This window comes from Melopsittacus undulatus, chromosome 4 (assembly GCF_012275295.1).
Source record: "Melopsittacus undulatus isolate bMelUnd1 chromosome 4, bMelUnd1.mat.Z, whole genome shotgun sequence".
NCBI lineage: Eukaryota > Metazoa > Chordata > Aves > Psittaciformes > Psittaculidae > Melopsittacus > Melopsittacus undulatus.
In genome coordinates this window covers 7899565-7920354 of record NC_047530.1, presented here as the reverse complement: position 1 = coordinate 7920354, position 20790 = coordinate 7899565, and the positions used below count along the sequence as shown (strand labels likewise).

At 43.2% G+C, this 20790-nt stretch overlaps 1 protein-coding gene across 4 annotated transcripts in view; it reads left to right on the top strand.

Annotated features, from left to right (window-relative positions):
- Positions 1 to 10567, top strand: part of RPAP1 (RNA polymerase II associated protein 1) — a 42031-nt gene extending 31464 nt beyond the window's left edge. For 3 of the 4 annotated variants that reach the window (XM_031044515.2, XM_031044514.2, XM_005143956.3), the window contains exons 19-25: positions 1502 to 1697; positions 3300 to 3449; positions 3699 to 3841; positions 4682 to 5486; positions 7489 to 7665; positions 8341 to 8397; positions 9143 to 10567. In XM_031044515.2, the coding sequence (XP_030900375.2) occupies positions 1502 to 1697; positions 3300 to 3449; positions 3699 to 3841; positions 4682 to 5486; positions 7489 to 7665; positions 8341 to 8397; positions 9143 to 9298 (1684 nt within the window). In that variant the 3' untranslated portion in view covers positions 9299 to 10567. The remainder of the gene's footprint in view (positions 1 to 1501; positions 1698 to 3299; positions 3450 to 3698; positions 3842 to 4681; positions 5487 to 7488; positions 7666 to 8340; positions 8398 to 9142) is intronic. The other variant, XR_004549566.1, reaches the window with a different exon arrangement.
- Positions 10568 to 20790: the final 10223 nt, after the last annotated feature.

Genomic DNA, 20790 nt, shown 5'->3' with positions numbered 1-20790 from the left:
TTGATTCTTTGGTTTCACTGTTTTTTAAAATCAAGTGACATCAGTTTTAGTCCCTCTTACAGAGTGTGTGTGCAGGTACCATTCACGTGCTCTGTATGATGCAGTTTGCAGGACATATTTTAACTAGAGTCTTATCTTTAAGCTCCTGCAGAGCTTGAAAGCCTCTGAAGGAAAGTGAAAGTCCAGATACCAAACTGTTCTTTCAGACATTTGGATAACATAATCTTTGTCTGTGGCTCTTGGAACTGTTACAAGCAGTACAGAGATTCTGTCTTTCTACTGTAGAGGGAGCCTCCCTACTAGCCTGTGATCAATCCTCTGGAGGGAGGGAATCTAAAAGGCCCAGCCTGTAGTCAGGAAGACATTTGGCTGCTTCTGAGAACATCTCATATAAGGGGTACTTGAAATCTTTGGTTTGAAGTGGTACTTGTGTGGTCACCAAACAGTTTGGCTCATGATCTTTCATGACTGAGAACTGAGGTCTGAAGCTCTTAGCACCAAGAGGGTGCTCCTTAGACCCTTTCCTGCCTGTTTTTGAGATCTGAAAGCAATGGATTTGGTCAGGCTGTAGAAACCTATCGGCAAGAATTCTCCTATGCTGCTCTTAACACTGGCTGGTAGACGTGAAGAGTCAGCTAATCTCTGCCCTAATATTTTTGACAATCTTGTCTAAATGTTCTAGGAAGATTATGGCCAGGAATTCAGGGTGCTCTGTGTGCTCCAGATGTGTTCACGCACTCCTATATGGTAATGCCAGTGGAAGGAAGAGCAATGCATATAAAGAAGCAGTTCTCTGTCATAGAGTAATGATACGGATCTTTGGCAGTATTTGCTCTGTTGTCCTATTACAATTCAACAACATGCTTATGGTCACCCTTCCTTGTAGTGGTCTTGCCTGTACAGACATGGTATATCTTAAGTATTGCTGGTGTGAAATATTCTAGCTCTGCCCACACCAAGAGCACAGCCATGTTCATGTACGTTAAAGCCAGGTTTTGCCTGAATAGAGCTTAAAAATACTCATTTCATGAGTATGTAAGGGGCAGCATCTTTGCAATGCCAATTTTAGATACAAGCTGGCATTTTGGCTTTGCCTGACAGGTTATTATTGAAATATCTTAAGTGGATGGCAGCTCTATTAGCCTGGTTTCCATATATGTGGGGAAATGTGTATTTTTTTTAATCAAATGTGTATTTTTTTAATCAAATTCCCAATGGTTTCAAATGTTTGACATCAGAGATGCATCACTGTGTCAGTATTTCTGCATGTAATGAACAGCTTAGCTAAAGATTAGAATTCATGACAGCTCACTGGCAGTGGGTTGTATGATGGTGCTTACTTCATCAACTGTGGTACTAGGTTTGTTCTTGAATGGTCTTCAGAGCTTTCATTTTACTGCAATGTGTGGCACATTTCAGGTAGTAACATTCCAACAAGATAAATTTTCAGCAATGTAAGTGCTTTTGACCTGACCCCCCTCTCTTTTATCTGTTTTCACAGGCCATGTTCTGCATTGTGCAACCCTCTGTCCTGTTCCCCAGCACCAGAATCTGTCTTCAGCATTGCATCTCTGAGTTGTACTGGAGGCAAACCTCCTTTGAGCCTAGTTGGCTCCAAGTCACCTTTTCCCTTCCTCACTGCCCTCCTGTTTCTGATCAACAGCATCACTGACATTCACAAGGGCCTGACCATCAAGGTGAGAATAGACTTTTACTGTATGGTCTTAGTGAATGCTTGTATGTTTGAGGGAGGTTAGTATTTATATCTTCTTAGGCTTAAGAGTGATCTTAGTAGGAGTATTAAAAAGGATTGTTGTGTATTTTTGTTCTAAGAAGCAAAGGATGAGGATCTGAAGAATATCTTGTCTTTGAACTCCAGCATCCAGTAGATGCTGGGAAGCTGGAATTATAGAGCAGGAGATGACTGATGATCAAACTTAAAGGATGGGTGTATAAAGAATGTTGAGAAAGGTGAAATAACTGTTGTTTGGCTGAGCAAAATAAATAACTGAGTGTCAGAGGGTGAAAGGGATGGTTGAAGCATATATGACAAAGAAGAATAGCATAAAAATGAAGAAAAAAAGAGAATGAGTGCTACAGTGACTGGAGAGGTTTCTTCCCTCTTCTGATTGTCCTGAATTTTTAGAATGAGAGTCATGACAGACTACAAACTCTGAAGAGGAAATGGCAGAGCCCTTGAGAGATGGAGTACCTAGCATAAGCTTTCTAAAAGCCTTCTTCCTCTGATGTTGACCAGTTACTGATAGGAGTATCCTACACCTGGGTCAGAGCAATCCCAGGCACAGCTACAGGCTGGGGAGAGAATAGATTCAGAGCAGCCCTGCAGAGAAGGACTTGGGCGTGTTGGTTGATTAAAAACTTAATGTGAGCTGGCTTCAGTGTGTGCTCACAGCCCAGGAAGCAACCATATCCTGGGCTGCATCAAAAGAAGCGTGACCAGCAGGTCAAAGGGGGTGATCCTGCCCCTCTACTCTGCTCTTGTGAGACCTCACCTGGAGTATTGTGTGCAATTCTGGTGTCCTCAACATAAAAAGGACATGGAACTGTTAGAACGAGTCCAGAGGAGGCCATGAGGATGATCAGGGGACTGGAGCACCTCCCATATGAAGACAGGCTGAGAAAGTTGAGCCTGGAGAAGAGAAGGCTGCGTGGAGACCTCATAGCAGCCTTCCAGTATCTGAAGGGGGGCCTATAAGGATGCTGGGGAGGGACTCTTCATTAGGGACTGTAGTGATAGGACAAGGGGTAACAGGTTGAAACTTAAACAGGGGAAGTTTAGATTGGATATAAGGAAGAAATTCTTTATTGTGAGGGTGGTGAGGCACTGGAATGGGTTGCCCAGGGAGGTTGTGAATGCTTCATCTCTGGCAGTGTTCAAGGCCAGGCTGGACAGAGCCTTGGGTGCCGTGGTTTAGTGTGAGGTGTCCCTGCCTATGGCAGGGGGGTTGGAACTGGATGATCTTAAAGTCCTTTCCAACCTTGACTGTTCTATGATTCTATCTGACCAGATGAGGGAAAAACATCTTCAGCCACTGGCCATACTTCTGCCTTACAAAGCACTAGAGAAGTGAGTATTGGTTACCTGTGGTAGGGATGGTCATGGTGGATACAGGTGAACCCTGAGGCAGAAAAGCAGATATTTTTCAGGCTATTTTAAAATACCGCTTTTGGAGTAACCAACAAAAATTCTCATGTGAGAAGGCATGGGATAGACCTTTCACTTTCCTCTAGGCATGAACTATCTTCATAGTATGTCTCCACTTCTGATTCCTTTATAGTACAGCTCTGTGCTGGACTTCAGAGGCTTGAAGGATTACTTGCATCAAAGCTGGCAGAGTGGACCTCCCTCTGTAACTTCTTCATCTGCGTGGATCCTGCGCCATGAATATCACCTGCAGTACTTTGTGCTAGCCCTGGCTCGGAGAATGGTACCTTTATTAGTCCTTTCATTGCTTTCACCTGGGGTATTGACTTCACACAGGCCTCTCGAGCTCAGTGTGTCCAACTGGCAACTGGTCCTTTCATCCTTTCATATGTTCATTGACATACCTGACTTAAGCCTGATGACTCTCCCACTTTCCTTTGAGATCTGTGTCTCAGCTGACCCTCCTGTCCTTGTTGATTGCCTTGTTGACAAATGTCACAGTGTTTTTTCCCCTGTTTTGTTTCCTGTACAGTCAGGCACTTGTCCAGATTACAGCCAGCACGCCTCGCTCCATCACTGTGTTGCCATGGTGTTGCTAAGCCGTCTGTTGCCGGGGAGTGAGCATCTGGCTTACGAGGTCCTACTGGATATTGCCTTTAATCCAGAGTTTCTTCCGTAAGCTTTGCATTTTTTCCTTTCTGTATTCTGGTATATGGGCTAACTTGGGTTTTGTTTGTTTGGGTTTGGATGGAATGGTAAAACAGCTTGATTGATGCAAGTCTGAAGAACAGAGTTTATCCCCTGTAAGTGTAGGCCCTTAGCACTGCAGTTTTGTTATAATTTTTGGCTTTTAATAGAGCCTGTTTTCAAATGTTAGTTATTTATTAGCATATTCTCCAGTCATGGAGCCTTCTAATCAGTTTGGTGGGTTTTGTTTTTATCAAATACCTGTGATAGAGCTAACATTTTGTGAGAACTTGGCAACTAATCCGAGACCATGGCAAGTCTTTGGTCTGGGATTGTGCCATAGGGATTCGACAAACACCCCCAAGTATATAATTGCCAGTCCTTGGTTCCCCTGACCTTGCCACTGCCAGCTGTAGAACTACTATTCCAATAATTGCCTTATTGATTCACACAGGCCTTATGATATGTGTTATTTCATCTCTGCACCCTGATAGCTGTGGTGGTATTTTGGATTGCCTCTCTGCACAGGGGGTTTTAGCCTCCACACCAGATTGCTGGCATTGTGTGGAGGCTTTTCATGGCAAGGCCTTAGTGTTGTGAACTCCAGATGTAGTTTTGTGAATTCCCAGTAAATACCAAGGTAACTGATGCTTTACAAGCACTCAATATTATCATAGCTGAATGCTTTAGCAAGCGTTGCAAATGCTGTTTACTTCCTGGTCAACTTGATCCATGAAGACTGTCAAGAAGAATTTCTGTGGTGTTTTATTTCTTTGTTTTGTGATGGTTTGTTTGTTTCTTAAACTGATGCTTGTCTCTATCTTACAGTGAAGGGAAAGCTGGAGGGCCAGAAGCAGCTGACTTCTCTGATATCCTGCATCTAGGTACTAGTGCCAAACTGGCACAGCCTGGCTCTGCAGCAGCATCTTGTTCAAAGGCTACTCGTGGTGCTCTGCTGAGAGAATCATACCAGGATCTACCTTCCCTCCGCTCCTGCTACCTTTCTCATTTTGTCCACTTGCAGCCTACCCTCATGCGTTCCCAAGCATCCTACCAAGGACGGAATTACCTCATCCAGTCAATGCTGCTTCCTGAGGTCAAAGGGCCCATTCTGCCTTCAGACTGGCCGTTCTTTCCACTTATCAGCCTTTACAACAGAGTGACTAATGCAGAGACACGTGGGGCTGTGCTGAACTCTCTCCCACTTGATCTTGTCAACACTGTGACCTGGAACCTGCAGTGGGTCTTGTTGCTGGAAACCTGGCGTGCTAAAACCCTTCAGAGCATCCCTACTGCTGCCAAACTAGCACGGCTTATGTGTGTCTTCCTCACAGGCAGTGACCTCTTCCTGGAAGCACCAATCCACCACTATACAGCTGCCCTTCTATCTCTCTATTGCCAACCCAAGGCACTGGACTCCCTAAACTTGGATGCTCCTCTCCCTGGTTTGGCATCCTTCCACGATCTCTATGTAAGTCTCCTGGAGCAGTTTGAAGCTGTCTCCTTTGGAGATCCACTCTTTGGAGTGTTTGTTCTTCTACCTCTACAGAAGCGTTTCAGTGTTCATCTGCGCCTCTCTGTTTTTGGGGAGCACACAAGTATCCTGAAGGCACTGGGAGTGCCACTCCAGCAGGTAATCCTGGTTTATGGTAGTTGCCTGTCACTGCATATCTCTGGATCACTGGTCTTTTGCCTGTGTTTCTGCAACCTTGATTTGGGCATCCTCCCAGCTCTTCCCTTTGTCCTTTCTCATCCTTATTCAGTAGAATATTCATGCTCCCTTTGCTTAGAGGCTTTTCATTCTCTCTGAAGAAAGTGCAACACATGCAATGTAAAATAGAGTAGGTATGGAGAGAGCAATGTTCTTTTGATCTGGGTCTATAGCAGCAGTGTATATGTTTTTTTTTTTGGTTGATATTGGTTTGGTTTTGGGGATGGGATGGTAAAACAGCTTGATTGATGTAAGTCTGAAGAACAGAGCCCATCTGCAGTAGATGCAGGCCCTTGTCACAGAAACCTGTTGAACTTTATTTTGAGAGCAGAGTGTGTGTGTATGTGTTCAGTCTTCAGTGGAAACTGTCCTATACCCTGCTTGGTTTAATGACTGTGAACCTCCTTCTAATTTATAGTCTGTATGTATGAAGGGCTAGTCTGCACCCCATGTTCTTCTGCCAGCGATTACCTTTCCCTTAAATAAGTCTTGTCTCACCTTGGAGAGAACCTTTTCCTCTCCCAGTGCATGGAGAAACAGTTATTTTTCCTCTCAACCACGTTTCCACATTTAGTTACACTGGACTGTGCTTTGCTGGGTAACTCTGCAGGAAGATTTCATTTGTCAAGTGCAGGACTGCATTTCTTTGCATGAGCAGAGCACAGGAGATGGAGTGTAGCTGCCTTCAAGTTCTTTGGCAGTTGACAGACAATACCTCATCAAGCCTGAAGTTTGCTAATACAAAGACAACCTTTCAAAACTTTTTTCCAAAGAACTAGAAGCGGCAGTTTATGTGAGATCAGTGCTTTCCATTGTATGGTTGCCGTGCTTTTGCTTTGGCTGTAGTAGCCCTGCAGCCAGTTTTTCTATATCCTTATGACCAGAAGAGCCTTTGTTTCTTAAGCAGACAAGACAAGATATTCTGACCTGTGGTAAGCTCTCTGTTCTCTTGATGTTCCCAGTAGCCTACCCTTACTTCTGTTCCAGTACCATAAATCTGTAGGAACAGATCTAAACACTATCTTCCAGATGAAAGCCTTGAATCTACGTCATATATTTTATCCCTCAACATCACATTCCTTCAGTATTGTCAGACCTGTGGCATATGTTACAATGGAGAACATTTCAAGGCAGATAGTTTTTCATGTGCTTTGATTTTTTTTTTGAATGCCAAATAGTTTGAGCAATGTTTTCATTGCCCTGTTGCTTGAAAACAGTGTTGAAAAATCTGATCACTTGAGGTGGCATTTGTTTAAGGACTTTTTTCTCCCCTTTTTGTCTTGAGTTAAAACAACCATAGAGGGCAGACTGTATTTTGAATGGGGTAAAATCAATGATTGTCTTTAAACCTTTAAAGAAGATGCTTCAAAATTAAATATATCATTTTAGCCCTAGAGAGCTTATCTAAAATTGGACTTCTGGAGAGTGGAGAAGCAAATAAAACCAAGTTGTTACTATAAGCTTTTCTAACCTATCGTTCAAAGCTACACAACAAAATCAGAGATTGATGGAAACTTTACTTAAAATCATTAACTCTGGCACATATATCTGCTTTCCTTTTCTGGCTAAATGCACAGATCAGTGTACACCTCTGGTATTAGTGGGATGTAATGCTGTTGAAAATTCTTTGCGTCTTCACTTTGAAACCACTATTCTTACCAGTGCCAAGAAGCAACCACAGTGATTTAACCAGTAAAACATCTCTGTAAAGCTGTATAAGTCTTGAGGATGCTTTGTCAAAGGCATGTCGCATTAGTCAGCGTGGGCAGTAACAGTGCTGCTCCAAATGGAGGTGGTGCCACTGAGGTATATCATGTTATATAGGAGTGTGTACACAGACAGCTGGGGATGGGCACTCTAAAGTCATGAACTTCCCCTCAGTACTTAGACTCTGACAAAAATTGTAATGTTGCCTTTGTTGCAGTTCCCTGTACCTCTGGAGCGATACACTTCCCCTCCTGAGGATAACCTGAACCTCTTGCGACTCTACTTCCGAACACTCGTCACTGGCACGCTGCGCCACAGCTGGTGCCCTGTTCTTTATGTGGTGGCTGTGGCTCATGTGAACAGCTTTATTTTCTCCCAGGACAGCACAACACGGGTAGGTCATGTATAGCAGAGCCTCAGGGCTGGAAGCTTTGGGGTTTGCATCTGCTTTTCTCAAGGGTCCAGTGTGGCTTGTGGTGAATTACTGACCTTGGGCTTGAAAACAAAGATTGCAAGTGAATCTTTTGAGGATTGGTCAGCTGTTTGAGAATCCACATGAGACACAGACAGCAGCTCTTGTTCACTGTACCCTAAAGCGCTTGCATTAGTGGTAGTCAGTCCTACACAAACCTTTGAAGTCAGCAACTGTGTGGGCTGTGGTACATGGGGGATGAATGGAGAGGCTGAGGGACCTGATCAGGCAGAGAGAGCTTGTAATAGATTTAGCCTCTGCCTGGAGCAGTCTTAATGTGCAGATTGTTCTTTCACTTGCTTGAATAACCAAGCAGAAGCCATCCCATGGCCTTGGGAGCTCTAGCAGTGATTACTTCTGCTAACATTTTACCTCTGATCTATAGTTTTACCTGAAAGAGAAGAAGTCAGCTGAGTTTCAGATCAGGGAAAGGAGGAGCAAGGCAAGATCCAAGCAATAGCCATCTCAAGCCCTTTCTGCTGGAACAAGCTGCTCTTTGGAGCATTGTCATAATGAACACAGTGTCCTCCTGGACTGCTACCTGTGGGTCAAGGTAGCAGTGCACCAAATTAAGCAAAGTATGTGTTCTCTTCCCAGGAGACAGATGCTGCTCGGAAAAGCATGCTGCGAAAGACGTGGCTGTTGGTGGATGAGGTAGGATTTATCGGGTTCAGTCTGTGCCACAGGGAATTAAGTTTTTCAGATGCAGTACTCTTACAGATTTATCTTTGGCTTTTGAAATTTAACTGCCTTGCTAACTTGAGAATGAGAGGAGATTAGCAGGATTTTGACCTGTGATGGCTATAAATACTGTTTACCAGTTCTTGTAGTAATTGCACTCAAAACAGCCCTCTGGAACCTAGATGAATCTCTTCTACTGTTTCCATGCCTCTTGCCCAAGCAGCATTATGTCAGGGTTGCGGGAGGCCCTAGAGGGATGATTCTAGCACAACTGTGAGTAGGTGTCCAGCAGTGATCGCCCTTTACTCTTAGTTGTATGCTTACCCTGAAAAGAACAAAAGAGGTGTACTGTTTTTCTGGGAGCTTGCAAAGCCTTATTTGTGTGACAGGGCTGGGCCATTTGACCCTTAATGTTTGGCATCCAGGGTGAATTCTTAAACCCACTCAAAACCCCACCTGGGCTTCTGACAAGAAATTATTGTGAGTGGCTGTTGAGGAGACATTGGATTTATGTTCAGAAGAGGAATTCTCATTCAAATCAAAAGTGAATTTTCTTGGAAGAAACTCACCTTTTAAATCTCTCCCATTAAGATGATGCAATTGATGTTGGGCATAATGGAATTGCACTAGCTGGCAGGTTGCTATGTTGTGTTGGAGACAGGGTGGAAAAGATTACGTTCTTCTCAACATGCTTTATGTCTGCTGTTTCTTTCTTCAGACCTTGAAAAAGCACCTACTGTACTACAGACTGCCAAATGCAGAGAGCCCTTTGGGATTTGACCTTTATGAGCAGCTCCCTCCCATGCGACTGAAGTACCTGCAGATAGTGACACAGAAGGAAAATAAGGAGAATGCACCATCACAAGTCTCATAGCAAGAAGAGGGCCAGGGAGAAGAATGGAGGAGCCTGGTTTGTGCTTCACTGCTGAAACTACGTGCTATTCAGGCAGTTTCAGTGCCTGACACTCATGGCATCTTTCCAAAGTGAAGTATTGGTAAAATGCTCCCAACCCTGCAAAGCAATACACATCATGTCAAGATAGGACAATAGGTGTGTGTTTTCTCTCCATGATGAATGCTGGAGCATTTTCCTCCATCTCTTTCAGGTGGCTCTGCTGCTTCCTGGAGAAGGTGAGAATGTGTCTGAAAGGCACTGAACTGTTGACTTAACTGACAAGTGGAAAAGCTGTTGTGTTCAGTGAGGCTGGAGACTCGGTTTTCACGTTGATATGTGTCTTTCCCATATCTTTTTCTTTTATTTTGTATCCTGAATTTGAGTGGTCATTTCCTCACACTGTTCCCTGCAAATCAAACTACAACAGGGAAAAAGCTGATCCTGAAAGCCTTTTTATTTTATGAATATATATACAAGCAGTTTCTCTAGGACAGTATTCTGTGCATACAACCAGTCACACAGATGTATTGTGTCAGACCGAAGAAATAATAGTTCCTATTGCTGTGGCAAAAACACTGGATGTCCTCCCTTGGCTGTCTTTTGGATAGTGTCTAAACTACTTTCTTTTTTCCCTTAATCTTGTTACATGCATAACAAGATAAAAGATAACTTATTTGCAGGGCGGGATGCTTGGCAGTAACCACTCACCATTACAGGAAAAAACCCCTCTATCTGCTTGTTTAGCTGGAATATGTATTAGTTGCCCTCTGAGAAGAGGGGAATATAATTTGAATTTTAAAGTGGTGTTCCTAAGCTTAAACCTAATTTTACAAATTCATAATTTGATCTCACTTCTACATCCAAATTCTGTATTGCAGCCTCAGACACAAGAGCTTAAAATATAGTGCCCTAAAGAGGCTTATCCCAAGTGCCAGGGCAAATTTGGTGGTCAACGTGGGTTTTTTGTTTGTTAATTATTTTAAAAGTACTTGATGTGATTAAAAGTTTGATCAAAGGCATTCAAGTTTCTGTTCTATCTAAACAATGAGATGGTAGCAGTTGTCTTTCAAGAGCAATGGATGGTACAAGTTAAGGACATTTATGAGCAGCCTTCATCAAGGACCTTGCCGTTTGCTTTTCAGATCTCCAGTTATAAAAGCTCTCTCAGTCCTTTGTGTGATGCAGAGTTGTGTTTTATGTGTACAAGGTGTAAATAAATACTTTGATATATCTGCAGTTTTTCCAGAACTGAGAATGCTCTCCTTTATTTAAATCTTTAAGTTTGGATAGTTCTGTTTGCAGCTTATGAATATCCTGGGAATGCTGCTGCTGTGAGGAAATCCACTAAGCTGTGGAGCTCTGCAAGAGAGTTCTTCAAGCCAAAGATATCATCATCCTGCTTGTGTGTCCCAAATGCTGTGCATACTTGGGGAAGGGGCAGGGTGGGTATTATGTGATTTGTCACGTGCCATGGATGAGAAGACAAAAAGCTGTCCACAGGTGGTATTTGTGGATGATGATAGAGGTGGTGGATTTCATTTACTTGTGAACTCTGAGAAGGAAAGGATCAGGCTTTTGATTCTCAAAAGTTCTATTTATTCCCAGATGTTCCTTAAGCCATCAGTGTATGCTCAGAGAACACCTCCATCTTTTGACATGAAATTCTGATGCAAGCATCAGCAACGGATGGAAGTAAAGGATCCTGAATAGTTCTGCAGGGCACAGTTATGTGCAGAACATCGTAAGGATGTGTATCTGAGCCCTAAGCTGTTAAAACTCGGGCTGTCACTTGAGATGGCATGGCAATCCTAAACTTGAATTTTCAAAGGCTTTGTGCAGCCTTGTACCAAATTTCTCTGCAGAACACTAGAGGGCATTGCTTTATTTGTTTAAACACGCCTTTGTCGGCTTCAGTGCAGTTGGGATCAAATCAAACCCAAGAAACAACAAGCCCTTAAATCTACCTTGAATTTCTGCATTTTTTGTATTTTATCTTTATATATATATATATATATATACACACTTCTGGAGAAAGTGTAGAGAATTCAATACTTTCTGATGTGAGTGATTGCTGAGAATCATTCAGCACTTTGCCAGCAAGAGCAGTTCTGAAAAATCGTGGTAGAATGAATGGAAGCTTAAAACTTAAACTGAATGCAGTCTGAAGTGGGAGAAAAATGATCCAGTTCTGTTAATACAGTTTAATCCTTGTCAGAGTAAGTGAGGAGATGAAGAAAATTAAAACCATCCCAAAAATGGGTGCGACTTCTTATCTCCGTAACAGAAACTTCAGCTTTCTTTGAGAATGAAATAATTTTGCTGAAATAAGACCCACAGATAGGCTTCTGGTGTGAAGTGGTTCTAGTTCAGAGCAGCATATATTGCCTGATAACTCTGATCAGAAAACAAAATAATGCCAACTACCAAGTAAATAAAATCCCCCACCGGATGCTGTCTTTTAATTCTTCAAAATAAAAAGACATCTTCTGGTCCTCTGTCTAGAAATGCTTGGCTTCATCTAAGTTACTGATGTTATCCAGTGTTGGGACAAATACAGCAGGGGCTCTGCTGGAAGACAGCAACACTGTGGTTTTAAAAACAAGTGGCTGATTGAACTGGAGATGAGTTGAAGATAATACTTCAAGTATCGCTGTTGGGTTGGCAAGTAAGATGGTGAAGCTGTCACAGTTTTGCATCCCATAATTTTAATGGCAGCAGTCTTCTGCATTCTACTGAATCTTTCTTTGTGTTTTGAAAGGGGAGAGAAAGTCTGCCCATCAATTTGGAAGCATGTCTTTTTCTACCTAGAAGAAATGGAGTTGATCTGTGATCCTTTGACTGTGTGAGTGGCTTGCATTCCCTGGTTTTAGGATCCCTATGTGATGACTGGACCCATTTTGCTGAGCAAGGGCAGTTCCCGAAGAAGATATAGGCAACTCATAGCTGACAGTGCTACAAACTAAAGTAGGGCAAAGCCTGACAGAAGAAAAATGAAGAGGCAAGGAAGAAAAACAGGACTGAAACCTCACTGTATGAGAACTTTAACAGTTAAGTACACATGAAGCATTATATGATGAAAGCACTTATATTCCACTGTATTTATTGACTATGTCAGTTTGACACTGGATTTTAATAATCCATTTCTAGACTAATCCATTTTCTGTGGCCACTTAATATCAAGCCAGCCCTAAACCCCTTTTGCTAATGAAGTCACAGATGGCTAGAACAAGCCATAAGATGTGGGTATAAAACTATAATGTGTTTCTTTTGGCGTTAGACAAAGAGTAGAAAGGCTTGTTAATCCTTACATTTGCTCCTTCCTAGTGCTGCAATGTTCTCCTTGGAAATCTCTCATCAATGCGGTGGTGCTGCCTCTAGCTAATAATCAAATCTGGGGCCATAGCATACTTCCTTTCAGCCTACAGAAGCTCATATAAGCTCTCCATTCATGAAGCTGGCCCTCAGATATCCCTTGTATAAATAACTTTATGGTAACTTACTGGCCTTTGCTGTAGCTTTTAGAAACTGATTCCCCCCCGCTTTTGAATGGGGAACATGCAGTGAAGGCATGCTCTCGGACCCGCTGGTTTGCATGATGGGTGATGCTTGTAGGCAAGGGTAAAATGGCCACTGCGTGCTGCTCTCCCTCCCTTGTCTTTGTGGTAACCCTGAGTCCCAAAACAGCTGTTGCAAGCATGGATTTCTGGTCAGTCCCAGCCCAAAGAACACAGAGAGCTCAAATTCAACCTCACTGGTGATGTGCAAAAGGACCAGAGGCTGCACCAGCAGTGTCAGGGTGAACCTCCAGCCACCCTGAGCTGTGTGCAGGTTGCTAACAGTGGGCATCTTAGCGTGGCATCAGTTGTGTCCAGCTATTTTCTGCTGGGGCACATGCCTGTGTCTTTGGAGACCAGAGCAATATCCTTTATCCTGCCCCCGCTCAACTTTCCTGTCTGCTGAGCAGCCAGCTCGTAAGTCCGGTCAGGAGGATGGATATTTTCAGAAAGTTCTGTGCATGGACATCATGACAAAGTGTAATGTACATGGGGTGGATACATACCCTCTGTATCCACCCAATCTAACATGGAGGATAAAACAGGCCACTGATGTTAATGCTACGAAGCAGAAACTCGTCCTGGCCACAGTAGAAAGGGGGCTTGTGTGCTCCAGGAATGCTGCTGCTGTTCGAGCACAGCCATGTCTGTGGCAGTGTGTGCTAAAACCTGTGGTAGTGCCTTAGCTGACGGATGAGGGAGCTTCTGGAACAATCTGGGCCTGGTGGGCCTCAGCTGTGGGGCTGGGTGGGCAACAGGGGACACTTGGGGCAGCACCACCCTCACAGAGCCTCTGGAGGGGCTGGAGCAGCACCACAGGAGGAAAGCAGTGCGTTTCATCCATTTTATCTGCTTTTCCAGAGCACTGGCAGGGGCTGTGAAGCAGGTTGGTAGGGTTAAACCAGGCGCTGGGGCTGATGTGCTCAAGGCTTGTTCCTGAGGTGTTTGCTGTGGTGTGGAGGCCTGAGGCAGGAGGAGCCCCTCCTGAGGTAACTGAGGGGACAGGTGATAGGAAAGCCCGTGCTGGAGGTGCCACCACAGCACAGCCTGGCTCCCTGACCACAGTGACCAGTCTGAGGCTTTGCATAGGGACGAAGGATTGAGCAAACCGGTGAGTGCAGGGGATGGCTCAGCTTTTGGGTGCCATTGTTGAGGTGAGGTTTGTGGTTCCCCCTTTCTCTTTAGTGTCCCCCAGTATTCCCCTCATGTTTTATTCCAGGTCTTCCTTGTCCTTCATAAGGCTCTCCTTCCTTCCCCATCTCTGTTTGCCTTTCTATTTTGAGCCTCCTCTTATTGTAGTAACTTCTAGCTCTCTGTTTGCTTTTCTTACTCTTTTGGTTGTTTGCAGAAAAAAAAAAAATCAATAATTCAGTAGTTAAACTGGAGAACTAAGGTGCTGCTGAGCTTGAGGTGGAAGCTCACATCTTTTGGGGTGTTCAGCTAAAGGTATGGGCAGATGTCCCTAAATCACATGTGCGACATGCCCATTTGGAAGCCTTACAGCAAAGAAGGCTGTAATTGTACTTTTAAGACTCATATTGCTTGCTGTGTAGGCACACCATGCCTTTTGGGTCTGGTCTGTCACTTGATGACACTGAAGCAATTAGTCTATTGGATCTGTCTGCTGAAATGAAGATTGATGAATGGGTATCAAGTGACTTCTTTTCACCTTTACTGTTTTTATGCCTCACAAAATGAACAAGCAAGCCTCCAAAACAATGCTTCAGGCTTCCTCAGTGCAAAAAGTGGGCTTTTGTTCGCAGTTCCCATCACAGCGCATGTTCGGGGTGGCTCTTTGCTATCTTTAGAGCAGCAGGAAGTGCAGAGAGCTCTGAATTAATTTCATGTAGCATGATGCTGGTAGTGATTTGTAGTTTTGGGGGGGGATTGGTTTGTGTCATACCATGATGATATAATGATAGGCTACACAAGTGTGCCATGCAATTGTGAAGGCAACTGTTGGCATCCTTCACAAAAAAAAAGCAGCTTGCTACTCCTGACATCAATATTTCTTTCAATACAGATTATTAAAAATAAATTTAGAATGATACAGAAGTTTCTGGTAAAGCATCGTGTGGCTCTTGTCTTTGACGTGAGTGTCAGCTCACTCACAAGACGTTAATTGTGCTGCCACAACATGCCACAGATGGTGGCTCATTTTTCTTCCTCTTGGTACTGTCTGCTGTAAGATTGATCAGGTTTAGATCGACAAAATTATTTGGGCAGGAGCTGCCATTGCACTCCTCCTGTCTGTCCGTTGTTAATGGAGTGGGTGGAAAGGGGATGTAAAGTATATTTAGTGTTTTTCCCTCTTTAAGACAGTTTTGTGAACACTAAAAATACTTACGGATGAGAGTATGGGCTTGCTGACCGTGCTGCTTTGCAATGTGCTCTTATCAGCAAGTTTTATATTTTATAGCCATCTCTGAAGCTCATTGGGGTGTGTGTGGGGGGGTTATATTTTTTGGTAACAGTACAATTTGCAAGTTAAAAATAGGATGTAAAACTTTGGTTGTCCGTATTCAGCAGTGACTGTGAATAAATACTCCTGTGCATCACGAGTCAAATGGTTTCATTCTCTGCATGCACTGGTGCCCCAAAGGCCAAGCACTGTACTGTTGGAAAAGTTAGCAGGTGTGCCTATGTGCATTTTGCAGAGCTCCTCTACAATTAGTATGTAATTGTCAATATTGTCTAAGGGTCAATCCTTTGCCTCCTCTTATAGGTCTGTCAATATTGTCTTAGGGACAATAAATTGTCTGCTTGTATGACTCTGTTCTACTACTAACATATTCTTGAGATTAAGAATCTATTCTCAAGTTTGCAACCTAACTTTCCCTTTGAACCAGCAATCTTTGCTAACTGCTTTCTATAGCTATTTATTTTTGTAATTCCTACAGCTAGCTGCAGATGGAAGAAAAAAGCCCTACAGCTAGCATGGAATTCTTGGCCTTTATTTAAACAGAAAATGCAGTTTTATAGCCATACTAAACCCTTGCCAGGAACATTTATCAGTATGCAGTTTCTGACCTAAACTAGAGAGAAATAGGATGCATCCCAGAAACACCAATAGCCTGAGGTTAGGGTAATTTCTCATGATGTAGGAGACCCCCATTACTGAGCCAGCAGGAAAGGTTTTCCCAATTTTTTGATGTATCTACTTCTCATGCTGCAGTGAACTTAAACATGACAGTGTCAAGATTGTACCAAAAATGGAATTCTTATTTTCTGGTTCATCCTTACCAGACTATTTATGAAGAATTTATTGTTATAGGAAAAAGATTTTTAGAGCATGATAAATGTAGTTTGTGGTCTAGTTCAGGCTGCTTTTTTGGTGACCACATATTGTTCCAACAAATTATACTAAATCAGTAACTGGAAAATGTTCTTAAAGTTTCCTTATTCCAAACTGCAAGCTAAACTTCACTGGTGCCTTTTTGGCTTGCAAGCTTTTTTTCCCCACGTGTGGGGATCAGGAAAGAGTGTGCGTGAGTCTTACTGGGGTTATGCTCTCTTTACTTGAGTGTACAATGTTTTACCAGGAAGCTGCGTGTGTTAAGAGAGCTGTCAGCAAGCTTCACCGTGAGAAACAACTTGTTCTTGGATCCTTTTTCTAAAGTTGTGTTTGGCTATTGAGACTGTTGAGGTAAATGGATAGTGAAGACCAGGTAATGGTAACCAAGAAAACTTGTATGTTCTTTGGGATGATGCAGGTGAGAACATCTCTGAAATCATCTGCAGACTAGCCTTGATCTTTTCCCCAGGGTATCTATTCTTACAATTTAATGGGAATGGAACCACAACCTCTGTTTAGTAGTGCCAAAGGACCACGAAAGGTAAGTGCTGTAAGCAGCCATAATTGAGTGCTGCTTTGATAACAAGCTTTTCTTATCATCTAGCTGCAAAATGGCAACATACCTGCCTTGACAGACAGTTGTGAATGGAGAGCTCAGTCCAACATCAGCCCTTGCTGCTAGTATTCAGAGGCACATCCTGACTCAGACATTCCTTTATGTGAGTGCAGGCATGCCCATGTTAAGACAATGTGGCTCTCGAAGCTCAAGTTTTCTGGTGACAGATGTGATTGTCCTCTTAATTAGAGTAAAAATTCCACACTATTTTACTACATCCATATTTTGTGTTTTCTGTATCTCAAAGCTGTGTGTGTGTCTTCAGGATTTAATTGTTTTATTCCTCTAAGAGATAATTATAATTATTGCTGGAATACTAGCTCCTTACTGAATAGCATAGTTGATGCTTCTGTTGTTTGGTTTTGTCCTCTCATCCACCCCAGTGGATTTCTGTATTCAGTGTACCCCAGGAGTTCTGTAACCCTGGTGATACTATTTGTAGTAAGTTTTGAAAATGAGACATGCTTATGAGTCATCCTGGGTGGAAACTGGAGGTTGTGCTTAGGAAGAACCTGTGTGCTCTCCTTTAATGCCTATCAAAGAACCCTATCCTTATGTCTTGAAAATTTCCTGATTTGGACCACCTATAGTTTCACTTGCTGACCATTGATGTGTTCAGCGGCCATAATAGGGGCATTATTGAGCTGTCCTTGTCTTGTTCCTGCCTCTCTTTGAATATTATCCAGTAAGCTTATTCAGTGGCAAAGGCATAAACATTCTACTTTTCTGCCTTTGTAGTTTACCTGTGAGCACTCAAAGCCTAGGAAGCTTTAATTGCTAACTACTCTAGTGTGGAAAGCATTTAATGAAAACTGAACTGTGTTGAACATTGTAGTAAATTTCTTATCCATTGCACTCTGCACCTCCAGGTTCCTTAGCAAGTGTTAAGGTCCATAACCCCCTTGCAGGAGTAGCAGTGAGTGCAGATAGCAAGATTGCTTCACCTAATGCTGAGGTAGGGAGGACTCTCTTAGTCATGTATTACAGCACACAGAAATGCAACACGCTGTTTTAGCCTGGAGAAGAGAGTACTGTATTTAGATGAATCTGTAAGATTGATTTCAGTAGTTACCTAAATTGGATTGTTTCCAGACCAGTGGGATTAACAACCCTGTTTTTGCAAAAAAGCTTTATGAGATCTTTAATGATCACACAAGGTCAGGACCCAGTTTTATGTCTCATCTGAAAGATCATGAACTTATGACTACTGATCTGTCATTGTCTGATCTGACTATCTGTTGTAGAGACTGCTTTATTTTAGAAGAGATTTGTGTAGCCAGGAGTTTAAATGCCGTCAAAGCTTTTAGTCCTAGCCATATTCCTTGCCTGAGGGGGTTTCTAAGTTATGATGGATCTTTTTGATTTGTTTTTTTCCCTTTTCATGGCAGGCCAAAATGAGACTGCAAATAATATTTCCAAGTTTACGTGTCAGTCATTTGCTGCTATGTAAAGAACTGCTTACTGATCCAAGCCTGAAAATCAGTTTATTCGTTGAGGGTGTTCAGGAGGGTGTCCAGTTCTAGATGCTGTTCCTGGGTGAGCTCACCTGTCTACATGGTCACCTCTCTGTAAGGCCCTTCATTGCCCCTGCAGCCCTAGCAAACTGTGTAAATGCTGGTGTGTACATCATGCCAGTCCTGCTTTAAGCAGTGAACTGTTTTGTTTGTGCATGTGTACCTATGTTAAAAACCCTCTAGGAATCATATAAGCAAAATCTTTCTGGTGCAGAAGCTCCACTCTGAAATGGCAAGTTTTGGGAAATTAGAGCATTTCATCACCCCCAACTATTCTTAGCAAGTGTTTTTCTTTATAACAGAGGTGAGCTGTGCCCATACTCTATACAACTTCCTCACTTATGTAGTGTGGCCATCTGATATCCTTCCTCTCACGTTCATGTTTATATATGGCCGTATGATTTATATGTTGCCCAAAAAGTATACTCATTGAAATGTTGTTTGATAGCACAAAAGTGTGTGTTCATGTGGTTCCTGTCAAGAGCCTGTTTGGCCTGAAGCAAGGAAATGTGTCTCTGCACTAAGATCTCCCTGACCAAGCTGGTTGTTATCCGAGATGGGAGAAAATGACAAAGGAATATGCTCTCCTGTTTCAGGGTGCTCAAGAAATGAGCTGTACCAAGTCCTCCCATCTGTTTATTACGAAGTTTTGTTTAGTTCAAAGAGGACATTGCTGCACGTCATCTGTGCTTTTAGCAGCTTCGTTTCAGCAGCAGAAGAGGACGTCAAATTGAAATCAGGTCTTAATTTCAGAGAGAAATAAATTTGCTCAGAGACAAAAGGCTTTTCTCTCTCGAGTCACCAATACATTATTACCCTTGATTTGATTTGGAAGCTATTTAGGATGCTGCAGTCATATGGTTGGCTGGCAGTCTGGGTAACTCATCACTGATGTGCCCACGAATGGCAGGTTGTGGGTTGGTCATACCATACTGTTTGACTCATTGACTCTGAAGGTCAAATGCAACATCCTTGTTTGAGGGACTTCATTGGCACCAGTAGTGACAAGGGATGCATGGGCTTGTAGTAAAATGTAGGAGCAAAGCAGTCCTTTCGGAAGGGGTGGGTGGAGAAGGAAGTCAATGAAAATATCACTGGTGCTGTTGTACATCAGTCAGTTTCTGAATCATTTGGGGAAAGTAAATCAGCAGGGCCTACTTGTCCAGGAGCTTTGAGCTGGCACAGCAAACTTGAAGGGTTTCCTTCATGCTTCCGTTGCCTGTGCTCTCTGCTGTTTAGAACAGAATAGATGATATCAGTTAGAAGGGACCTACAACAATCGTCTAGTCCCTGACCTATTCAGGGCTGACCAAGTTAAAGCATGTTACTAAGGGCATCGTCCAAATGCCTTTTGAACACTGACAGGCCTGGGGCATTGACCACCTCTCTAGGAAGCCTCTTCCAGTGTTTGACCACCCTCTCAGTATAGAAGGCCCAGTCTAAACCTCACCTGATGCAGCTTTGGACTGTTCCCATGCATCCTATCCCTGCATACAAGGGAGAACTCATCACCTCCTCTCCACTTCCCCTCCTCAGGTAGCTGGAAAGAGCAATGAGATTGTCCCTCAGCCTCCTTTTCTCCAAACGAGACAAACCCAAAGTCCTCAGCTGCTCCTCACAGGATATCCTTTTCAGCCCATTCACCAGATTTGCTGCCGCCTTCTGGACACATTCAAAGACCCGCACATCCTTCTTATATTGAGGGTGCCAGGACTGCACACAGCACTCCAGGTGAGGCTGCACCAACACTGAATACAGCAGATAATTCCCTCTCTTGACCAGCTGGTTGTGCTGTGTTTGATGCACCGAAGAGTGCAGTTTGCCCCCTTGGCTGCCAGGGCAGACTGCTTACTCCTATTGAGCCTGATGCTGACCAGCACCCCCAGGTCCCTGTCTGCAGGGCTGCTCCCCAGCCACTCATATATACTTGTTTATACCGGTTTATACTTGTGCCCAGAGTTACAAATATGGTTTTAGGCTAGTTCCTTCGGAAATGAAGTCTGGGGAATCCTGCTACTCCTCACACCTTTTCTAATAACATTTGAACACACAGGTCAATTTGAAACCAATGTAACAGAACAGAAATCAAATATATTAAGTCCTTGTGTGTTGCATGGGAACTGATGGCTGAGTAGAAGAGAAGTAGGCATCTGTTAGTGCTTCTGCTGAGAGAACAGCTTTACTATTTCTGCCCATGTCTGGCAGGAACCAGCTGGGCAGTTAACATATGCCTACTGGAAGGGCATTCAGTAGCTCTGTGGGTCTGACTGGGCATGGAGCATCCTGCCCTTCTGTTGTGCCACTCTGTAAAACAGTGAAACACACAGGAGCCTTGAAACTGACGACTCAGGATTAGGAGATGTGGATGAGAATGTGCAGGAGATAATACATAAGAAACTGAGCTTCGTTCTAGTGTTTCTGGAATAAGTTTTGATTATTTTTTTCTATTGCACTAACTGCTATATGTGATGTATATATATAAAATTATCAAG